Below are 22,205 nucleotides of genomic sequence, written 5' to 3' on the forward strand. Positions count from 1 at the left end.
CAGCCCGCTGCCAGAGATTTTCCTGAACGTCTCTCACTGTGTTACTCCTCTCCTCAAACTCCAGCGACTCCCTATTAACTCTAGGATAAAATAATATTTCATCTGCATCTCATCTTTTTATTTTTGTTTTATAAGGTAATCATATGGAATGTGATACCTTATAAATAATAGGGTATTACATGAGTGTAATGTACATCACGTAATTTGCAAATAAATTTATATGCACGTACACGTGTGTGCTCGTGAGATACATGTGTGCCCACGCGGGCGAACGGCACATTGTGCACACATGTGTGATGTCCGTGTATCGATGCATATACATACGCATGCACATACACACATATATTCTGCTCAAATATTTTTTACTGAGAAGACGTCCAATTAAAGAATCAGCGCGACTTTAAATCTGGGAGAAAACTCCGCCCTGTCATTCCCACGCGTAGCCACCCGGGAGCACCAGAGCGCCTCCTCGCTCTGAGCTCCTCTCGAACTGCTGGCCGGAACGTTTGTGCAGAGCTCCGGGGTCGGAGGCTCTCTTTTAAGGGAGCAACCCTTGCCGGAAGTCAAGGTGGGCAACACGAAACGCGGCGATTTCGACATGAGTTTCCTCAGTGTCCTACGTCTGTGCCTGGGAGGTAAGGAGAACCTAAGCCTGCCGCCGACAATCCTCTGTCCGTCTCGTACTGAGCGGCGTCCGCTGGGGACGCGAGCTGGGACTATGTCCCGCCCCTCTGCCCAACAGTTCGTGCCTCCTCCGGACACCCCCTCCCCTCCCCCTTTCCCTCCCCCTTCCTCTCCATACCTTCATCTTTACCCTCCTCCTCTTTCCTTTCCTTCTCCTCCCCCATCTTCTCCTCTTCCCTCCTCTCTCCACTTTTCCTTCCTCTCCCCTCCCTTCATTTACTACCTTCTCTCTTCATACATCTTTCCTTCCTTCATTTCATTAAACGTGGAATTTTTGCGGACCCTTTTTAAAAAATGAACTTATCAGTACTTATTATTTTAATTTATTAATCAACACTATAAAATATTTTTGAGTTCCAAATTCTCTCCCTCCCATATCTCTCCCCACCCAATGAGAAAGCAAGTCATATATCAATTCTACTTGTGAAATCCTGCAAAACATTTCCATATTAGTCATGTTTTTAAAAAACAAGAAAAATAAAGTGAGAAAATTTTACTTCACTCTGCACTCAGTTGTTTCTCTGGAAGCGGATAGCGTTTTTTTAAACTATGATTCCTTTTCAATTACGTGGATTATTATTAATTAAAGTAGCCCAAGTCTTTTACAGTTGATCATCCTTACGTAATTGCTCTTTGTACAGTGATCTGGTTCTGCTCACTTCACATCAGTTCGTATAAGTCTAAACCAAGCTTTTCTGAAACCAGCCTCCTCTTTTCCCACAGCACAGTAGTATTCCATCAGTCATATGCCACTTATTCAGCCATTACCCAATTGATGAGCATTCCCTTGGATTTCCAAATTTGCCACCACAAAAAGCCCTCATAAATATTTTTGTACATGTAGACTTTTTCCTTTTATCTTTTCGGGAATTCAGACCTAGTAGTGATATTGCTGGGTTGAAAGGTATGAATAATTTAATAGCTCTTTGGGCATAATTTCAAATTGCTCTCCATTACAAATTAATTAATGTACCTATTTTCCCCTAACCCTCTGTAGCATTTGTCATTTCTGATAGGTAACTCCAAAGTTGTTTTAATTTGCCTTCCTCTAATCAATAGTAATTTACAGCATTTTTTCATATGACTATAGATAATTGATTTCTTCTGGAAACCACAAGTTTATATTCTAGAGCCCTTTATCAATTGGGGAATGGCTCTTATTTTTATAAATTTGACTCATTTCTATACACAAGTATTTATTTGAGAAATGAAGCCTTTGTCAGACTTTTAGCATAATGTAGTATCCTTGATTATCCCATTTAATTGGACTTGTTTTTGTTTTGTCTAGGATCGTTATTGTACCACTACCTTTTTTTGTTTGTTTGTTTAACTGAAGTATATTAGATTTTGCTCAACCATTTATTTTAACTTTGCATGTCTTTGATCAAATGTGTCTTTGGTAAACAACATTTTGTTGGTTCTAGTTTCTATCCATTCTGCTACGTGCTTTCATCTGATGGGGGAGCTCACCTCATTCACATTCTCAGATATGATTACTGGATATTTCTCTCCATCTGTTCTTCTTCTGTTTCTTTTTTCCTTTTGTTATGTTGTCCATCCTCAAAAGTCTATTTTGCTTCTAATCATTGCCTCCTTTAATCTGTTCTCCTTTTTCTCATTCCTTCTCCTTTCCCTTATCCCCTTTCTTTCCTATATATCTATATAGGTGAATTACATTTCTATACGTAGTTGCACATGTGTATATACATTCTTTTCGCTTTGAACTAATTACTGTGAGAATGAGGTTAAAACATTGTCCACCAACCCTCCCATTTCCCCCCCATTTTAAAAGCTCTTCTGCCTTTTTTATGTGAGAAAAATTTCCCCATTCTGTCTTTCATTTTCCTCTTCTTCCAATGCATCCCTCTTTGACATTCCTTCTTTTTTTTTTTTGAGATCATTCTAACAATCAACACACTCATGCCTGCTATCTCTGTAAACTCCTTTTAACAGCCCTAATAAAGATGGTATAGTTGTTGTCCTTCATTTTCAAGAGGACCAAAATTATATCACTGTGTCAGTCAGTGTACAGTGTAACCAACTGTGGCTGATCAGACTAATATGTGCTCAAAAGGCTCTACCATAGGTCAAGTACAAATAGAGCATATGAACTTTTGGGATGGAGATATTGCTAAATTTGCACATTTCATATTTCTTTTGAGCTATTGTAATTCGCTTTGCTTATAGACCATAGTGTCTTCTTTGATACAGGCATGCTGTGCTGGATAGTCCTATTCCAGTGTCTCCCAAGTCTCAAAATTGATGTCAAAAGTTCTTCTAAGAGACCTTTAGTCTATGTATCACTTCTTCTGACCTCCATGTATGTATTTGCCTTGTATAAGTTCTCCATAATGATAAAATTCTTAGGAATTACATATATCATCTTCCCATACAGGAACGTTTTTGTTTTTGACTATCAGGGTTAAATGACTTGCCCAGAGTCACAGAGCTGGGAAATATCCGAGATCGCATTTGAACCCAAGTCCCCCCAACTATAGGCCCGGTTCTCTATCTGCCCCTCCCAGGTTAACTTTATTGAATCTCTTATGATTACTCTTTCATGTTTACCTATTAATATGCTTCTCTTGAGTCTTTGAATGTCAGATTTTCTATTTCTCTTTAGTCTTTTCATCAGGATTGCTTGGAAATTCTCTATTTCATTAAATTTCCATTTTTTCCTTCTAAAGAATTATACTCAGTTTTTTGGATACATGATTCTTTGTTGTAATCCTTCCCCTTTTGCCTTCCAGAACATCATATTTTAAGTCCTCTATTCCTTTCATGTGGAAGCTGCTAAAATCTTGTGGGATTCTTACTTGGCTCCATAATATTTGAATTGGTTTTTTTTCTAGCTGCTTGAAGTATTATTATCTCTTTGACCTGGGAGCTTGGAATTTAGCTATAATATTCCAGAGAGTTTTTGTTTTATGATCTCTTTCAAGAGATAATTGGTAGACTCTTAATTTCTATTTTATCTTCCAGATCTAAGCTATCAGGGAAGTTTTCTTTGATAATTTCTTGAAATATAATTTCTAGGATTTTTCTTTGATCATGACTTTCAGTTAATCCAATAAAAAAATTTTAACCCTTACTCTGTCCTAGTAACAATGCTAGGACAGAAGGGCAAAGGATAAGCAGTTGGGATTAAGTGACTTGCCCAAGGTCACACAGCTAGGACGTGTCTGAGGCCAGATTTGAACCCAGGACCTCCAGGCCTGTCTATCCACTGAGCAATCTTGCTGCTGCTAGTCTAGTAATTCTTAAATTATCTCTTTTCAATCAGTTTTCTAGGTCAGTTGTTTTTCTAATGAGTTATTTTACATTTTCTTTCATTCTTTTTATTTTGTTTTTTGTTTCTTGGTGTCTCATGGAGTCATTAGCTCCTAGTTGTCCAATTCTAATTTTTAAGGAATTATTTTCTTCAATGAACTTTTACACCTCTTTCCATTTAAGCAGTTCTGTTTCTTATGGAGTTGTTCTCTTCAGTGGATTTTGTGCTTCTTATTCATTTTTGCCAATTCTGTTTTTTAAGTATTATTTTATTCAGGATTAATCAAATTGTTAATTATTCAGTATTCAGTTCTAAACATACGAACCTGTGATTCCAATGAACTATGTGACCCATTCTTTTCCATTTTAGGAAAATGGAAACATTTTTCAGTTATGCTGTGTCCATCTCTGTACCATTCTTTACATATGTCCTGCTGTCAGAGAAAATCCATAGCCCCAGTAAAGAAAACAGACTTTGTCTCAGTCTCGTCAGATGAGAGCTTAAAAGACACTGAGAAAAGATTGGAAAATCTTTACTCTTCTGAAGAGAAATCAGCTATTTTGCAGGTGCTCAACACAGCATCTGTGAATGAACTTGCCGCTTTCACATTTCTTCGAGGAAAGAAGTCCGTCAACATTGTAAAGCACAGGGAAAAACATGGACCCTTTCAAGATTTGGAAAGCTTAATGGAAGTGCCCCTGCTTAAGTATAAAAATGCAGTGAAAGTGTGTGGCTCAATTCTTCATCAAGAGTCCAAAGAGGAAAAGAAAGAGAAAAGAATACAGGAAAACTGGCCATTAGGAAAGGTTGTCAGACCGAGAATAAACAGAAGAAAACTTAAGGTATGCCTTTTTCTTAAAATCTATCTTACCTATTCTGTGTAAATCAGTGTCCTAGACATTGGATAAAAAAAAGACATGATCCCAGGCCTTGGGAGCTTCTGATTTATTGGGAGATCTAGAACTTATAAACATAAGCTATTTGTCAGCAATATAAACTTGAGTACTAAGAAACCAAGTAGCATAAATAAGCCAGGAAGTGAAAAGAGAATGAGATAATTGTGGGCTTAATTAGGGAAAGTTTCCTTGAATTTGAAAAATGGGCAACATTTGGAAAGGAGGGAAGGAAACAAGTAAAAATGAAGTGGAGATAAAAGTAGCTTGTGTGAGGGTTGGCAAATAGAGGAATCAAAGAATGTGCCTGGAGATAAGTTTTGGGGTTATGCAAAGGTGGTGGTGAGAAACTAAATTATTAAGGTATATTGGGGCCAGGTTTCAGAGCACTGAATGATGCTAAAAGGATAAAAGATGGAAGTGAAACAGCCCTTGCCCTCAAGAATCTTATATTCTTTTAGGGGAACACAATATAGGACCATAGATTTAGAGCTAGAATGGACTTTAGAGGCCAAACTTCATATTATAGATGAGTAAACAGGCCTGGAGAAGACATGACTTGTGTTAGGTCACATTTGTATAAAGAAAATTAAATGTAAAATACATAGAGTCACTTTGAGGGGAGAGGGCACTTGCAATTGATGGGATCAGAATATGGGGTGTCAATTGAGCTGATAGGTAGAAATTCTAGAAGGCAGAAATAAGGAAAGCATAGACAACAGCCCAGGCAAAACCAGGAACTTGCTGGAGATGGAATATTACATATAGGAAAGAGTAGACAGACCAATTTGACTGAAATACTGTGTGCAAGTTGGAGCCAGCCAAATTGAGAAGGTTCAAAAGCTGAACTTTATCCAGCAGGCAATAGAAAGCAGCCTGGTAATATAGAGGAACCATTAGGGAATGATTTCTATCAAGGGTTCCCAACTTGATGGGTGTGGAGTTACTGCAAAGGGTCTGTAGATCTATATGCATCAAGCCTTGTCATGTTTGTTTCTATTGTCAGCAAAACTTGCAACCTGACTTGTAAGAATAAGCTCATAGAATTCTGTAGGCTGGGGTAGCTGGGTGGCTCCGTGGATTGAGAGCCAGACCTAGAGATGGGAGGTCCTGGATTCAAATCTGGTCTCAGACACTTCCTAGCTGTGTGACCCTGGGCAAGTCACTTAACCCCCATTGCCTAGCCCTTACCACTCTTCTGCCTTGGAGCCAATACACAGTATTGCCTCCAAGACGGAAGGTGAGGGTTTAAAAAAAAAAAAAAGATTCTGTAGGCTGAATGTCTTGCACATTTTTATATGTGGTTTTCAGATATACATAAACCTGGTTGTGACTAATAAAATACAAATTCTTGTAAGTATTTCTTTTTGTTTTTCTGTGTCTTCTCAATCATTAGCTATTTAAAGGCAAGGACAATTGCCATCCTCTGTAGGTCTGTGAAATGTTTTGATGTTAAAGAGATTCTGATTCTAGAAAAGGCCAAATACCCCCTAATCCTACCAATATCCAAGACCCGTTAGAAAAAAATAAGGAAGGCAGTTTTTCTTTTCCAGCACAATTGAAGAATGTCTTCTCAGTAGGACTTGTGTGTTGTTCCCAAAGCAAGACTTACTCCTATTGCTTCCTACAAATTCAAAAATAGTTTTCCATTCTTTATTTCCAAATATAATTCCCTGCCTTACTACAGTGAAGTGAAATGTTTGGAGGACTAAGTCCTGTTTCTTTCAGTAGCATCTCTCCAGGCAAGGCATGACCATACCCTAAAGTTCATATTACAGTGCTTTTCAATCCTTAAAAATGTAGTGATTGCTTCCTTTTATGCTTGGTATATTACACATAGTTGTGGGTAATGGAAGGCCAGGCACTTGGAGAGTGAGCTAAGTATGCCCTCTCTCTAAAGGGAATCTTATATAGGGTTTACCCTCTTCAAGGATGTTAGCAGTTGAACCATATTTTGTATTCGTTTTAGGAAGCTAAGAGTATTGTGTCTATTGTTTTTGGTAATGAAAGAATTGCCTGGGCTCACCTTGATAACAAACTAATGGTTCTTGACTGGCAACAAGAAAATAACTTTAAACTGATGAAAGAAACACACACGCCGGCTATGTATCTGGAAACGGTGAGTAAGCTTTTCTTCCCAGTATCTAGCTCCAAGAGCTCTCTTTGCAACTTAATCTGTGTCTCCATAGTGTTGGGAGGAATAGAGCAAAGAATAGTGTGGCAGAGTTGTTGGACCCCATCTGTCCCTATGTTTGTTCTCACCTGGGCTCTTTCCATCCCATTGGATCTTCATGAACAGTTGACTCTAGAAATGTGTGTGTGTGTGTGTGTGTGTGTGTGTGTGTGTGTGTGTGTGTATACACACAAATGTAAAAAAATATATATGTGTGTATATTGATTAGGGACTAAAATTTTGTAAGTGGGCACTAGAAAAAATAAAATTAAGTTATAGTATTGGGAATTTTTCAAAACTCGACCACCAACTTACATAATAGTCAGCATTCACCCAAGGCTTTAAACCAGTGGTTCCCAAACTTTTTTGGCCTACTGCCCCCTTTCCAGAAAAATTATTACTTAGTACCCCCTGGAAATTATGAAACTATTTATTGAACTCAGAATAGAATGTAATACAAAAAAAGTATGGGCATCACCACCCACCCTGGATCGCTGCAACACCCACCAGGGGGTGGTAGCGCCCACTTTGGGAATCACTGCTTTAAACCTTGCCAAGCTATTTACACATATTATCTCCTCTCTGTCCCATAGGGACCTAGTGAAGGGAGGAGCTACAGGTTTTGTTCTCCTTTTACAGAAGAAGAAAACAAATCCCATTTAGGTGAATTGCTTTGCCTCTGGTCACAGTCAGGCTAAAGGTGGTATGATAATAAGATTAAATCTACCCTGCCTATCTTTAGATTTAATCACCAAAGGTGAAAACATCTCCACTTAACTCACAAGTTGGGAGGTCTATGACCCACGTGTGCTAGAGTGAGTGACAAATCAAAATTTACTGACTGCCTCCGGGGCAATCCTAAGAAAAGTGTCTGTTGTGATTGGACACGTAAACTGAGAAGAAGGCACAGGAAGTGATGCAAAAGAAGCCCCTTTAAAAGAGAGTTCAGTGAGCTCAGCAGCCCTCTTCTTGATCATTGCTTGAACTTGGAGGAGCTCTGGAGCTGGGACCCAGAGACCTTGGTGAGACTGTTCTTAAATCTTTCCTTTGGAATTCCACATGGTGAGTGTAATGACTGAATCTTCCTGAAATTCTTCCCTTTCAAAAAGAGACTCTGTGACTGAAGCTTTTGCTTCATTTGACTCCAGGCCTCTGACTTTCCAGCCTTGGGCTCAAGGCCAAACTTCCCTCAGCTAAGGGTTAATTAGATCTGCCTGAATTAAACTAGGGGATCGGAGCAAATTACCTAGTGTGTTAGATTACATAGTCTATTTTATCCTCTCATTTCCTTATTTCCGCTTCCTCTCCTCATTTGTAAATAAACTTCCATAAAAGTCATTCTGACTTGAGGTTATTCTTTAATTGGGGATTGATAATTATTCAATTCCCTGGTGACCAAACCTTTTAATATTCACCCAGTCAAAACCCCTTTTTACCCCTTAGAGTGGGATGTGTACTTAGATCTTCTAACTCCAATCCAGACTTGTTATCCACCACTGACTTTTCAAAGTCTCCATATTTTCATCTAATGCTTATGACCCCAGAAAGTGGACAGGACAAGTGTTACCAATCACTTAGTACCTGTTTCTTCAATGCTGACAGTGGAGACAAGATATGGTAAAGTTAGAATTAGAACCGCAGTCTCCTGAGTTTTGTCCCATATTTCTTAATAAAAGAAAAAGGAAAAATAATCAAGAGAGCATGGGAAATTTTACCTGTCAGACCTATGGTTAAGGGAAGAATTTATCACCAAATGAGATAAGAAATCTAGGGAAGTAAAAAGGATAATTTTGATTACATGAAATTAAAATGTTTTTGTACAAACAAAACCAGCACAGCCAAGATTAGGAGGAAAGCAGGAAACTGGGGGAGAAATTTTACAGCAAGTTTCTCTGATAAAGGCCTACTGCCTCAAATATAATAGGGAACTGGGTGAATTTTAGAAAAATATGAGTCATTCCCCAATTGATATAGGGTCAAAGGATATAGGTAGGAAGTTTTCAGAAGAAATCAAAGCTATCAATAGCCACATGAAAAAATATTCTAAATAACTATTGATTAGAGAAATGCAAATTAATAGAACTCTGAGGTACCACTTCACACCCTAACATTGGCTAACATTATAGAAAAGGGAAATGATAAATGTGGAAAAATCTTTTCTGTTGGCGGAACTATGAACATATCCAACCATTCCGGAGAACAGTTTGGAGCTGTCCCTGTAAACTGTGCATATCCTTTGACCAGAAAATACCACTACTAGGTCTGTATCTCAAAGAAATTAAAGGTAAGGGGAAAGGACCTATACATACAAAAATAGGGCATCTCTTTTTGCGGTAGCAAAGAATTGGAAAGTGAGGAAATGCTTCTCAATTGGGGAATGGCTGAACCAGCTGTGGTATATACCAGAGTGGAATACTATTACACTATAATTATAAATATGAAAAATGATAAAGGCTGTGATAATAATATAAATTAGTATTTTAATTAAAGCCATGTTGATAGATAAAATCATTAGACCACGCGCTTGTAAGCATTCAAAACTGCCGCCTCCATTCTGTCTCCTGTTTCCTGGCCATGGCCTAATCCCAAAAGAGACCACTCCCTCCTAACCCACGAGATTTAAGCGCTCCCCTGCGTCAAGACGTCGGAAACGGAAACCAGTTGGACCATGTTGGATCACGGGAAATGTAGTTTCATACATTTCCCAGATTACTTTTTACATAAGATATGATGAAGAGGGTAGTTTCAGAAAAACCTGATATTTATGTGAACTCATGCAAAGTGAAGTGAGTAAAACCAGTACATTGTACACAGTAACAGCAATATTGTAGGATGATCAATGGTGAATGTCTTGGCTATTCTGATCAATACAGCGACCCAAGACAATTCCAAAAGACTCATGATGAAAATGCTGTCTACTTCCAGAGAAAGTACTAATGGTGTCTGAGTGCAATTAAAAGCATAATTGGTTGTTTTTTTTTAAACACTTGTACTTCGGTGTATTTTCTCATAGGTGGAAGATTGGTAAGGGCGGGCAATGGGGGTCAAGTGACTTGCCCAGGGTCACACAGCTGGGAAGTGGCTGAGGCCGGGTTTGAACCTAGGACCTCCCGTCTCTAGGCCTGCCTCTCACTCCACTGAGCTACCCAGCTGCCCCATAATTGTTTTTACTTTCTTTATTTTCTTGCCCTTTTTTTTGTAGCATGACTAATGTAGAAACATTTTGCATGATTTCACATGTATAATTGGTGTCACATTTCCTGCCTTCTCAGTAGGGCAAAGAAAGGAGCAAGAGAGAGGAAGAAAATTTAGAGCTCAGAATTTTTTTAATGTTAAAAATAAATAATAAATTTATTAAAAGGAGAAGACAGAAAAGCAAGATTGGCAAATATTGATTTGAAAACATTATGTGATAAATAATCATTTCAGACTAGTACAAGATCCCTGGTCATCTTGTTTAGATGACATCCTACTTATGAGGTGACTGAAGCTCAGGGAGTTGCCCAGTCTTTCCCTGCCTAGTTAGTAGCAGAGCCAGGACTAGTACGGCCCAGACTTTTGGCTCTCACAATGTTTTCTCATTATAAATCCACTTTAAAAATTTAATTTCTAAATGATCATAAAAATAAAATTTCTAGAGCCAACTCTGCATAAAAATTCAATTTAATAAAGCACCTATTAATGCAAACAGTACTAGATGACTATTAGATAATCCACTCTTTCTGTATCAAATATAATTTGTTGTTTCATCATTTTAGTCGTGTCCAAGTCTCCATGACTCCATTTGTGGTTTTCTTGGCAAAGAAACTGGAATGGTTTACCATTTCCTTCTTCAGCTCATTTTGCAAATGAGGAAAATGAGGCACAGAGGGTTATGTGACTTGCCCATGGTCACACAGCTACTAAATGTCTGAGGCCAAATTGAACTCAGTAAGATATCTTCCCAGTTCCAAGTCCAAGAGACCTACTCTATCCACTGCATCACTTAGCTGCTCCCTTATCAGATACACACAGTTACTCTAATTAGTGTAAAACTGGTTAAATAGTTTTGTTGTGAGGAAATAATGATGTCCTGGAGAAAATGGCTCATCAATAACCATTGATTTCTCTGTGACTCTTCCTTGCTTTTAGATTTCTTCAGTAGTTTCAGAAATTCCTGAAGGAGATTTTTATATTTTGGAAAAAAGAAACTTTTCTCTTCTGCAGACCACTCTGTTTCCTGTCATGTTACACTTCCTCACTGTGGAGGCCATGCTGTATTCCTTGTTAAACAAAACGTTTTCTCAAGATGGCCAGCATCGGGTGTTGAGCATGAACCGTAATGTGGTGGGGAAGCACTTTGATTTGATGCTTGGGACTATGCGGACTAGTGGCATGACCTTGGTGCAACGGTTTCTCTCAGATTTCCCAATGCAAGCAAAGCCCCGGGTCTCCTTCACACCTGAGGGCCTGGTGCGCTATAGAAACCTGATGGAGACTGATGGAAGAGAAATAAAGGAAGAATTGTGGGATTCCCTGCTGCAAGCAGTGGCTTTCTATGAACTTTTAGTGTTCAACCCTGAATCATAAAGCTTTTCTTGGGTGCAAGATGGCACAGGCAACGGCTCTTAAACCTTGTCTTGCTCACAGCATAATGTAACAGAGCACTGGACTTGGGAGTCCGAAATCCACGGGTTCAAATCCTGTGTTGTACACTTTCTCCCTGTGTGGGCCTGAGCAAGTTCCCTTAGCTTCCTCTTCTGTGTGGCCTCTAATTCTAAACCCTTCTAGCTCTAAAGCAATGTTTCCCAGCTCACTGGCCTCTTAAGTTGGCAACAAAGAACCATTTCTGGACCTCTAGTTAGGCCTTTGGGCCTTGGGATTCCTCAGCTCTCCCACCCATTAGGCCTCCAGCAGTCTATCACCCTCTTCTTTGTTTCTTCAAGACAGGAAGTAGAAGAGGTAGGTACCTACCCCAATCTCTGTGGATAGAGCTGGTATCTGAACTTCCTCATACCAAGCTGGGAAGGCTTCGGATTTTGTAAACTGCCTCCTTTTGAGAACAGCAGATATGATCTCTGCTCTCTACCGGTTTTTCCCCTAAACCACAGTGACCCCAGAAAAATGACTTATTTATGAAATGAGAATGGGTTGGACTGGTTCAGTGTTTAGGAACATTTTGGAGATCGCATGCCCAAACTGTACCCTCAAGCCGCCTATGAGCCCCCTACATTACCCCAGACAGCAGAGGGAGGAAGGAGAGAGGAAGTGCTTCATTGCTTGACTTGGCAGAGGGGTGGGCCATGTGAAAAATGGCCTCAGGTGCAGTAGAGAGGGGGAGGGGTGCAGCCCCTTCCCGCACGCCAGGGTATATGGGCCACATTTTCACCAGTGCTGGACTAGAGGATCTCTAAATTCCTTTCCAGTAGTAACACTAAAAAATTCCAAATTATCATTGGCTCTTACTAGCAGCATTTTTAAGGTTGTATAGTATCCCTACCTTTTGATTTTTCAAGACAAAGGCTGAGAGAACATAATTAATTGAAATTGGGATTTTTGGACACCTGAATAGCTTTTACATTTTTTAGTGATTGGCTAAAAAGTGATGTCAGATTAGTTATTTAGAATGTTTGTTGGGAGCCCAATGCTAAAGTTACCAAGATGGTAGCTCTCCTCCCTTCTGCCTGTCTGCCCTCATAGATGATGGTGCATATGACATATGACCTCACCCTTGCAAGCTGTGCCATAGGTGTTGTTATGCTACAGGTTGACAAAATGATGTGTATTCTCATTTGGGGTTTGTGACTCCCAGGAAATATTAGAATAATAAAAGCTTTTACTCTCTGGTGACAAGCCCTGTTGCATTTAATTATTTCTGTTTTCTTTTTGCCTATCTCAGGGTTTTTGTTTTTTTTAAAAAGCCTCTACCATCTGGTTCCTTGCTACCTTTCCAGTCTCCTTATACTTTTATTCATTCCATGGACTCTGTGAGCCCCCCTGGCCTCCCTGCCATTGCTGATAGGAAGCTGTCCTTGGAGTCAGGAAGACCTAGGTTTAAGTCTCCCCCTTTGGGCTATAAGACCTTTGGCAAATGCTCTAGAGCAGTGATGGCAAACCTTTTAGAGACTGTGCCATGCCCTTCCCCCTACTGCGTGCTGTGTCCCACCCCCACTGCGTGACTTGCCCTGCCTCCCACTTTGTGCTGTGCTCTGTAAGGGGAAATAGGGGTTTTATGGGTTCAATATATTAAAAGATGGTCGCCAGAGGATTGAACTATTATCAATCCTCAATTAAGAATAATCTCAAGTCAAATATTACTTTTATGGAAGTTTATTAACAATTGAGAAGAGAGAGAGGAAAAAAAGTGAAGATATTGAAGCAGTCTCACCAAGGTCTCAGCATTCCAGCCAGAACTCCTCCACGGACCAGAAGAGCTCCTTCATCAGCCTCGCTCTTCAGAAGCTTCTCTCTACCAGACTGCCTTCATGGCTTTTATAGTGGTTTCCTGTCCCTGCCTCTTTTCACAGGGGCCATCACAGCTTACAAATTGTCCAGCACTGTCCAGGGGATGGTCTTTGTGGGAACTAGTTCGTACCTTCAGGAAGTGTGAATGCTCATCAAAAAAGGTTTACACTTTCTGAGGGTGTAAACAAGTTTCTTACTGTTCGAGTTAGAAAAAAAGAGTTGAACTCTCCAGGTATCTTGTTGGCTTCTCACCTAGCACTAGGGAGGGTATGAATTCACTAAGTGGTTTTTCAAGCTTCTCCTACCTAGTTCAAGCTTGGGTCGCCAACCAAAGTGTTAACTCCAACTAGGCAAAGAGAACAAAGGATTCCCTTTTCACAAGTGTGAACTCAAAGATAACCAAGAATTCCTTTTTACAGCTCCCCCACAGTGTGCTGTGCTCTGCCCCTCCTGCTTGCTGCCTTATCCCAGACAGACTGGAGAAAAGGAGTGGAGTGGGCCAAGCTCTCTGCTCAGGGGAGGGAATAAGCGCTTCCTTTGGGCTGCTGGGCTGAGGGGGGGAAGGGAGCAGCTCCACTCAAGCCCCTCTGCCTTTCCAGTAACTAACTGGCGGTCAACGGCATGTGTGCCCACAGAGAGGGCTCTGTGTGCCATCTTTGGCACAGGTGCCATAGGTTTGCCACCACAGCTCTAGAATGTCAAGGAACAAGATTAAAATGTAATTGGGAAATATTTAACAAGATAAATAAAAATACAATAAGACAGATAATGTTAATATGTGGTTTTCTATGTCAATATGCTACCAAGTGTCTATTCTATTTGAATTTGACACTATTCTAAAACTGAGTTGCAGAGAAAATTCTGACATGCACTTAAAAGAGTAATTTCCTCACTTGGGAGTTCCCTATGTCAGTGAAACCATAGATCCAGTTGGAAGATTCTTTGGGAGGGGTAGAGAATGGAGAAATGGATGCAATAGGAAATATGACTGATGTGAAAATAAAAGATATCTTCAAAAATCTATCTGTTTGAGACTTGTACAAAAATATTTATAGCTGCACTTTTTATGGTGGCAAAAAACTGGAAAAGGAGTGTATGTCCTTCAATTGGGGAATGGCTGAACAAATTGGTATATGTTGGTGATGGAATACTATTGTGCTCAAAGGAATAATAAACTGGAGGAATTCCATGTGAACTGGAATTGATGCAGAGCGAAAGGAGCAGAGCCAGAAGAACATTGTACACAGAGACCAATACACTGGTAAAATAGAATGTAATGGACTTCTGTACTAGCAGCAATGCAATGATCCAGGACAATTCTGAGGGATTTATGGAAAAGATGCTACCTACATTCAGAGGAAGAACTACAGAAGTGAAAACACAGAAGAAAAGCAGCTGCTTGAACACATGGGTTGAGGCAGACATGATTGGGGATTTTGATTCGAAACTACCACACCAATGCAATGATCAACAGTCTGGAAATAGGTCTTGATCAATGACACATGTTAAAACCAGGGGAAATGTGCATCAGCCAGGGGTAGGGGGAGGGCGAGGGGTGAAGGGGAAAGTAGGAGCATGAATCATGTAACCATGGTAACTTTGCTAAAAAATGAATATTAATGTTTTAAAAAAAAGAGCAAAAAAAAAATCTATCTGTTTGGGGAATTAGAGTTCTGGGTCTGGATCAGGGAAGGCTCATCCTCCTGATTTCAAATCTGGCCTCAAATACTTAATAGTTGTGTGACCCTGGGCAAGTCACTTAACCCCATTTTTTCATCTGTAAAAAGAGCTGAAGAAGGAAATGGCTAACCATTCAAAACCCAAATGAGGTAAAAAAAGTTGGATACAATTAAAGAAAAAAAAATAGCAGCAGCAAGATTTAAAACCAATACTGGGCATTGGTTCCAAATGAGGAGAGCGCTAAGAGCAAGGCAATGAAGGTTAAGGGACTTGTCCACAATCACACAGGAAGTATCTGAGGCCAGATTTGATCTAGGACCTCCCATCTCTAGGCCTGGCTGTCTACTAAGCTACCCAGCTGCCCTTTTACCAATATCATATTAATGAATCACTTGTGATTGTGCTTCTTTTAAGATTATAGTGCTCCAGCCCTGTAGACTCATGGAAAATAATAATATTTTGTTTTCTAAGTCTGGTGTCCTCTAGCAGAAGTACCAGAACTCACAGTCCCAGGCTCCACTACAGAAGCTTTGACCTGCTGATTCCAACCTGGGCTGGTTTACTTTTCCTTTAAGCAATAGCATATACTACCACAGCTTCAGCCACTCTTGGGGCAGGGATTATAGGCCTGAGTCTCCAGGACTGATGAACTATATCATTATTAAAAAGATGGGCCTTAGTAGGGAAGGAAGAATGATCCTTCAAAACCCTATACTTTCCTGAATTCCTAGGTGATTTGGGTCTCAGCTTATTGTCCATCTGGAGTCACCATCCAAGATAGATATGCTGAAGGAAAGGGTTGCCTGAGCAAAAGAGGTTTTTAGAAAGACTCAGTGGTTTACCTCGACTATGGAGCTTATGAGAGAATAACTAATGTTCTACTTGCAAAGACACAGGAATTATAGGAACACAAGTATAAAACACTTCACAAAAATAAAGGCATCTAAACAACTGAAGAAATATTAATTGCTCATTGACAGAACTGGTATAATAAAATGACAATACCCTCTAAATTAACTTACTTATTCAATGCAATATCAAACTACCAAGGAATTCTTTTATAGCGCTAGAAAAGAAAGATAATAAATTTTATCTGGAGAAACAAAAGCTCAAGAATACCAAGGAAATCAATTGGGGGGGGGGGGGGGGAGTGAAGGAAGATGGCCTACCTCTACCAGATTTCAAACTAGTTACAAAGCAGTAGCCTTTAAAGCAGCCAAAATTAGAAGGAAAGTTGGAAACTTTTTTTACTGCAATTTTCTCAGATAAAGACCTCATTTCTCAAATATATAGGGAACTGAGTCAAGTTTATAAAAATAAGAACCATTCCCCAATTGACAAATCATAAAAGGATATGAACAGGAAGTTTTCAGATGAAATCAAAACTATCTATAGTCATAAAAAATGCTCTGTTATTAATTAGAGAACTTCAAATTAAAACAACTTTGAGGTACCACCTTATACCTATCAGATTAGCTAAAATGACAGAAAAGCAAAATGATAAATGCTGGAGAGGATGTAGAAAAGCAGAGGCCCAGGTGGTGGAGTTGTGAACTTGTCCAACTATTCTGGAACACAATTTTAAACTATGCCCAAATGACTATAAAACTATCCCTACCCTTTTGACCCAGCAATACTACTACTACCACATCTATATCACAAAAAAGTTTTTTAAAAAAGGAAAAGAATCTATTTGTACAAAAATATTTATAGCAATTCTTTATGACACCAAAAAATTGGAAACTGAAAGTATGTAATAGCTGAGCAAGTTGTAGTATATGGTTGTGATGGAATATTATTTGTGCTATAAGAAATAACGAGCAGGATGGTGTCAGGAAAACCTAGGAAGACCTATATGAATAGATGTAAAGTGAAGTGAGTAAAACAATCTATACAGTAACAATAGTTTAACAGTGATCAACTGTGAGCAACTTAGTTACCCTGATCAGTACAGTGATCAATGAAATTGTTTTACACAACTTTATGTGTATAATGAATATCTTATTTCTCCCCTTCACAAAGGTGGAGGGGAGGAATGGAGAGGAGAGAATTTGAAGTTGAAAATTTAAAAAGAAAAGAATAACTGGTGTTCTAAGGCTCAGTGAATTCAAAACAAGATCATTTGCAAACAGAGAAGGGAATAAACATTTAGTGCCTACTGTGTGCCAGGCACTGTGCTAAGTATTTTATGAATCTTCACAACAAGCCTTTGAGGTAGATACTGTTATTATCCCCATTTTGCAGTTGTGGAAAATGAGGCAAATAGAGATTAAGTGACTTGTCCACATTTACACAGCTACAAAGTATCTGAGACTAGATTTGAACTCAATTTTACCAGGTGCATTAATCCATCTACTGTTCCACCAAGCTGACTACCAGATAGGAGAGTCTGGAGAACCTCAGGGAATTCTCAAAAATCTGAATTTTGCACAAGACCTCTATAACTAGTAATAAATGCCTTGAGCAAGAAATACCGCTTATCTTTTGCTTGATGTTGAAACACTTAATAAAGTGATCTCAGGTTTTATCAGACATAGAATCCTAAAATCTGCACTGTTATTTTTCTTTAGTCTTGCCTAACTCTCCATGACTCTATTTGGGGATTGCTTGGCAAAGATACTGGAGTAGTTTGCCATTTCCTTCTCCGGCTCATTTTATAGAGGAGGAAACTGAGGCAAACAGGGTTAAGTGACTTGCCAACAGCTACACAGCTAATTAGTATCTGAGGCTGAATTCAAACTCAGGGAGATGAATCTTGTTGATTCCAGGCCACCCCACTCAGGTGCTTAAAATGCGCACAGATCTGTGGCTGGATCCACTTCCTCCAGATATCTCTCACAACTTCTCTTTACTCATATAGCCACGAGTTTAGATCAGCTTTTATTATCTTCACCCTGGACTAAGGCAGTAGCCTCCTCATTGGTCTCCCAGGTTCTCCCCTCTCCAATCCATCTCCCAAACAGCTGCCAAAGTGACATTCCTAAAGCAGAGTTCTAACTATGCTGCTCCCCTCATTCAAGAATCTCCTACTGCTCCTTCCTGCCTTTAGGATCAGATTTAAAAGTTCCTCTTTTTGCCTTTTAAAGCCCTTCACAATTAGGAGTCAATCAATCAACAAGCAAGTTGCCAACTACTGTGCTGGGGACTAGAGATACAAATTCAGTGAACAGAAGCTCTTTCTAAAAAGAATTCCCAGTCTACCTTTCCCGGCTTCCTTGGCATACCTCTGCCATATTTTATGTCCCAGCCCAACTATTCTTCATCCCCCATGACCCAACATCAAGAATCCCTAGCTTCCAATAGGCCTATTCTTCATTGACAAGCTTATACATTTATCTAAATATTAATATTTGAAAACGTGACTCCAGAGACATTAATTGTACCTTCTATCAATGGAAGTCTTTTATATTGTTTAGAATAGCAATATCCAAAGTGGAACCATGACCTGGTCCCAAGGGTTGTGTGATCAATGACCAAGTAGGAGGGTGGGCAGCATCCTGCCCTTCTTGTAAGAGCCAGTTGTGGGGCTGGTCTCCAAAACAACCTACATTTATCCTATGAAATTCTTTCCTCCCTTCCTCCACTCCCTCATTCCTTTCCTTGTGCAAGTTCCCAACATCCCCTCCTGAGCCACCTGGGCTATGGCAGACATCCCTCAAGGAGCCGTGCCAGAGGGCAGGGATGATAGCAGTACCTGAAGAATACAAGACCCACTTCCCACCTCATTTTGAGTGGGAAAAGAATGAGCATAGTGCTGGTTAAGAGACAGAAGGGAGGATCAATGGAATAGACTTAGGGAAAATGACCTCAGCTAGATAATGTTAATAATAATGATAAACCCAAAGATCCCAGCTTTTGGAACAAAAACCCACTATTTCACAAAAACTGCTGGAAAAATTGGAAAACAGTATGGGAGAGATTAGGTTTAGATCAACATCTCACACCCTACACCAAGATAAATTCAGAATGGGTGAATGACTTAAATATGAAGAAGGAAACTAAGTAAATTAGGTGATATAGAATAGTATACCTGTCAGATGTATGGGAAAGGAAAGATTTTAAAACCAAGCAAGATATAGAGAATATTACAAAATATTACAAAATGAATCATTTTGATTACATTAAATTAAAAAGGGTTTGTACAAACAAAACCAATGCAAAACCAAAATTAGAAGGGAAGCAACAAACTGAGGAAAAATCTTTTTAACAAAAACCTCTGGCAAAGGTCTATTTACTCAAATTTATAAGAAGCTAAATCAATTGTACAAAAAATCAAGCCATTCCCCAATTGATAAATGGGCAAGGGACATGAATAGGCAATTTTCAGATAAGGAAAAACTATCAATAAGCACAGAAAAAGTGTTCTAAATCTCTTATAATTAGAGAAATGCAAATCAAAACAATGCTGAGATACCACCTCACATCTAGGAGATTGGCTAACATGACAGCAAAGGAAAGTAATAAATGTTGGAGGGGATGTAGCAAAATTGGGACATTAATGCATTGCTAGTCGAGTTGTGAATTGATCCAACCATTATGGAAGGCAATTTGGAACTATGCCCAAAGAGCTTTAAAAGACTGCCTGCCGGCCTCAGACACTTCCTAGCTATGTGACCCTGGGCAAGTCACTTGACCCCCATTGCCCACCCTTACCACTCTTCCACCTAGGAACCAAATACACAGAAGTTAAGGGTTTAAAAAAAAAAAAAAAAGACTGCCTGCCCTGTGATCCAGCCATACCACTGCTGGGTTTGTACTTCAAAGAGAAAAGAAAAAATACTTGTACAAAAATATTTATAGCCGTGCTCTTTGTGGTGGCAAAAAATTGGAAAATGAAGGGATGCCCTTGGGGAACGGCTAAACAAATTGTGGTATCTGTTGGTGATGGAATACGGTTGTGCTGAAAGGAATAATGAACTGGAGGAATTCCATGTGAACTGGAAAGTCCTCCGGGAATTGATGCAGAGTAAAAGGAGCAGAACCAGGAGAACATTGTACACAGAGACTGATAGACAGAGGCACAATCGAATGTAATGGACCTCTTTACTAGCAGCAATGTAATGATCCAGGACAATTCTGAGGGACTTATGAGAAAGAACACTATCCACATCCAGAGGAAGAACTGTGGGAGCAAAAACACAGAAACACAATTGATCACATGGGTCGATGGGGATATGATGGGGATGTAGACTCTAAACAATCAACCTAGTGCAAATATCAATAATATGGAAATAGGTCTTTATCAATGACACATGTAAAACCCAGTGGAAATGTGTGTTGGCTATAGGAGGGGGTTGGGAGGAGGGGAGGAAAAGAACATGAATCATGTAACCATGCAAAAAGTCTTAATTAATTGATTAAATAAACTTAATTTAAAAAAAGAATGAGCAGTGGACAGGCAGGGCTGAGTTTTGACCATCTTAGATCACTACATTGTCATTCTCCACAAACCCTCCCTCTTAAAACTTCTGTCTCAGTGAATGGATCACTCTCCTTCCAGTCTCCCAGTTGGTCATCCTTAACTCCTCACTCTCCCCCATTCCACATATTCAACCAAATCTTAGTGGTTCTGCCTCCACAATAGCTCTCCTCTGTCCCTTTCTCTCCACTCTTGTTTAGGCAATGCCCACCTCAACAGATCTCCGTTTCAAGATTGCTCTGTTCAATCTAACATTACACAGGGGCCAATGTGGTTTCCCTGAAGGACAATTCTGCCCGGGTCATCTCCCCACTGCCGCTCAAACTCCAGCAGCTTCCTACTGAATCTAGGAGCAAATGACTTCACCTTTACCTGACATTTCTTAAATTTCTATTTGTGTATAAGTTTTATACATAATTATTAATGCAATAGTACAAGTTATGTATAAGAAAATTTACATACTGAGATGTGTACTCCATTTTTTACTGATGGTGCTTGATTAAAAAAAAACATTTGATCAATGACATAGTTCAATATGGACATGATTAGGGTTCTGGCATTCTATTGTATCACTATTGTAAATATGAATAATATGGAAATAAATTATAAACAATAATACATGTATAATCCAGCGGAACTGCTTGTCAGCTCTGGGAGGGAGGAGGGAAGAGGGGTGGGGAAAATCACATGGGAAAAAACTCCAAATTAATTAATTAATTTTTAGAAATAAAGTGGAAAAATGGGAAGATAATTCTAAGTATGATGTATTTAAAACCCAAGTGGGTTAGACCATTCCAGGTAGTTTTAAATAAAATTTGACCATGTTTTAATTACATTTTCTTTCTTTAATCAAAAATCAAAATTTTAAATGAAATACTTTAACAGTTATTTGGAGAAACGCAGGAATTTAGTTGCTTCAAGATACATAAAGAATGATCAAGAATAATTCATTCAAATATGACCAAATTCAATTGATGTTAAAAAAGACATACAAAATACTCAGTCATATGAAACTTTGCTAAAATCTTTATGAAATATAACACATCAAAAGTAGAAAAAGGTAGGAAAATGTACAAAGTAATTGGTATGTTAAAATAAAACAAATATGATAGCAGAAAAATATTTATAAAACTCCACTGTGTAGATAATCCAATGGTAGAATATTACTAAATATCAAGGAAACAGGAAAACTTCCATTTTAAAATTAGTCATTTTCCTTGACTCTTGAAATAAGTGGTTCTAAAAGTTTTAAATTAGCAACATACATATTTTTGACAACAAAGTTAAACAACTTGGGCATGAATTTTGCAAAATCTATTTTTGAAAGAAATTCTCCAGCTACTAAAATTCATTATTAAATTAAAAGAAGTCCTGGTCCTTTGGGTGGAACAGGGTGGCAGTGAAGAAGAAAATTTTTGAGAATAGCTTAGCACACAAACATCTCTGGACACTATTCAGTTAAATCTTCATTCCAGGAGAAATAACTCAATCATCCACAGAAAAACAAAATTTGAAACATAAAAGTCAAATCAGACAAGAGAAGTTTACAAAAGCATCAGCCTAAAAAAAGAGCTATCGCAACCAAATATACAGTTTGTAACCCAGGTTCCTTGTTATTTTAAATACTTGCACACAAATCAC

The 22,205-nt window shown here is 39.0% G+C and overlaps 1 protein-coding gene across 1 annotated transcript; it reads left to right on the forward strand.

Moving 5' to 3' along the window:
• Window positions 1–582: 582 nt before the first annotated feature.
• Window positions 583–12,853, forward strand: TEFM (transcription elongation factor, mitochondrial). Its single transcript, XM_044676240.1, has 4 exons — window positions 583–635; window positions 4,325–4,797; window positions 6,818–6,967; window positions 11,153–12,853. Exons 1-4 carry the CDS (start codon window positions 599–601, stop codon window positions 11,588–11,590), a joined length of 1,098 nt encoding a protein of 365 aa, XP_044532175.1. The 5' UTR covers window positions 583–598; the 3' UTR covers window positions 11,591–12,853.
• Window positions 12,854–22,205: the final 9,352 nt, after the last annotated feature.

This window comes from Gracilinanus agilis, chromosome 4 (genome assembly GCF_016433145.1).
Source record: "Gracilinanus agilis isolate LMUSP501 chromosome 4, AgileGrace, whole genome shotgun sequence".
NCBI lineage: Eukaryota > Metazoa > Chordata > Mammalia > Didelphimorphia > Didelphidae > Gracilinanus > Gracilinanus agilis.

Bases quoted from the DNA above. Each gene is read 5' to 3' on its own strand.
- TEFM (XM_044676240.1), top strand. From the start codon at position 599: ATGAGTTTCCTCAGTGTCCTACGTCTGTGCCTGGGAG. The intron at 636-4,324 runs GTAAGGAGAACC...TTTCCATTTTAG, and splicing joins CCTACGTCTGTGCCTGGGAG to GAAAATGGAAACATTTTTCA. The intron at 6,968-11,152 runs GTGAGTAAGCTT...CCTTGCTTTTAG, and splicing joins CGGCTATGTATCTGGAAACG to ATTTCTTCAGTAGTTTCAGA.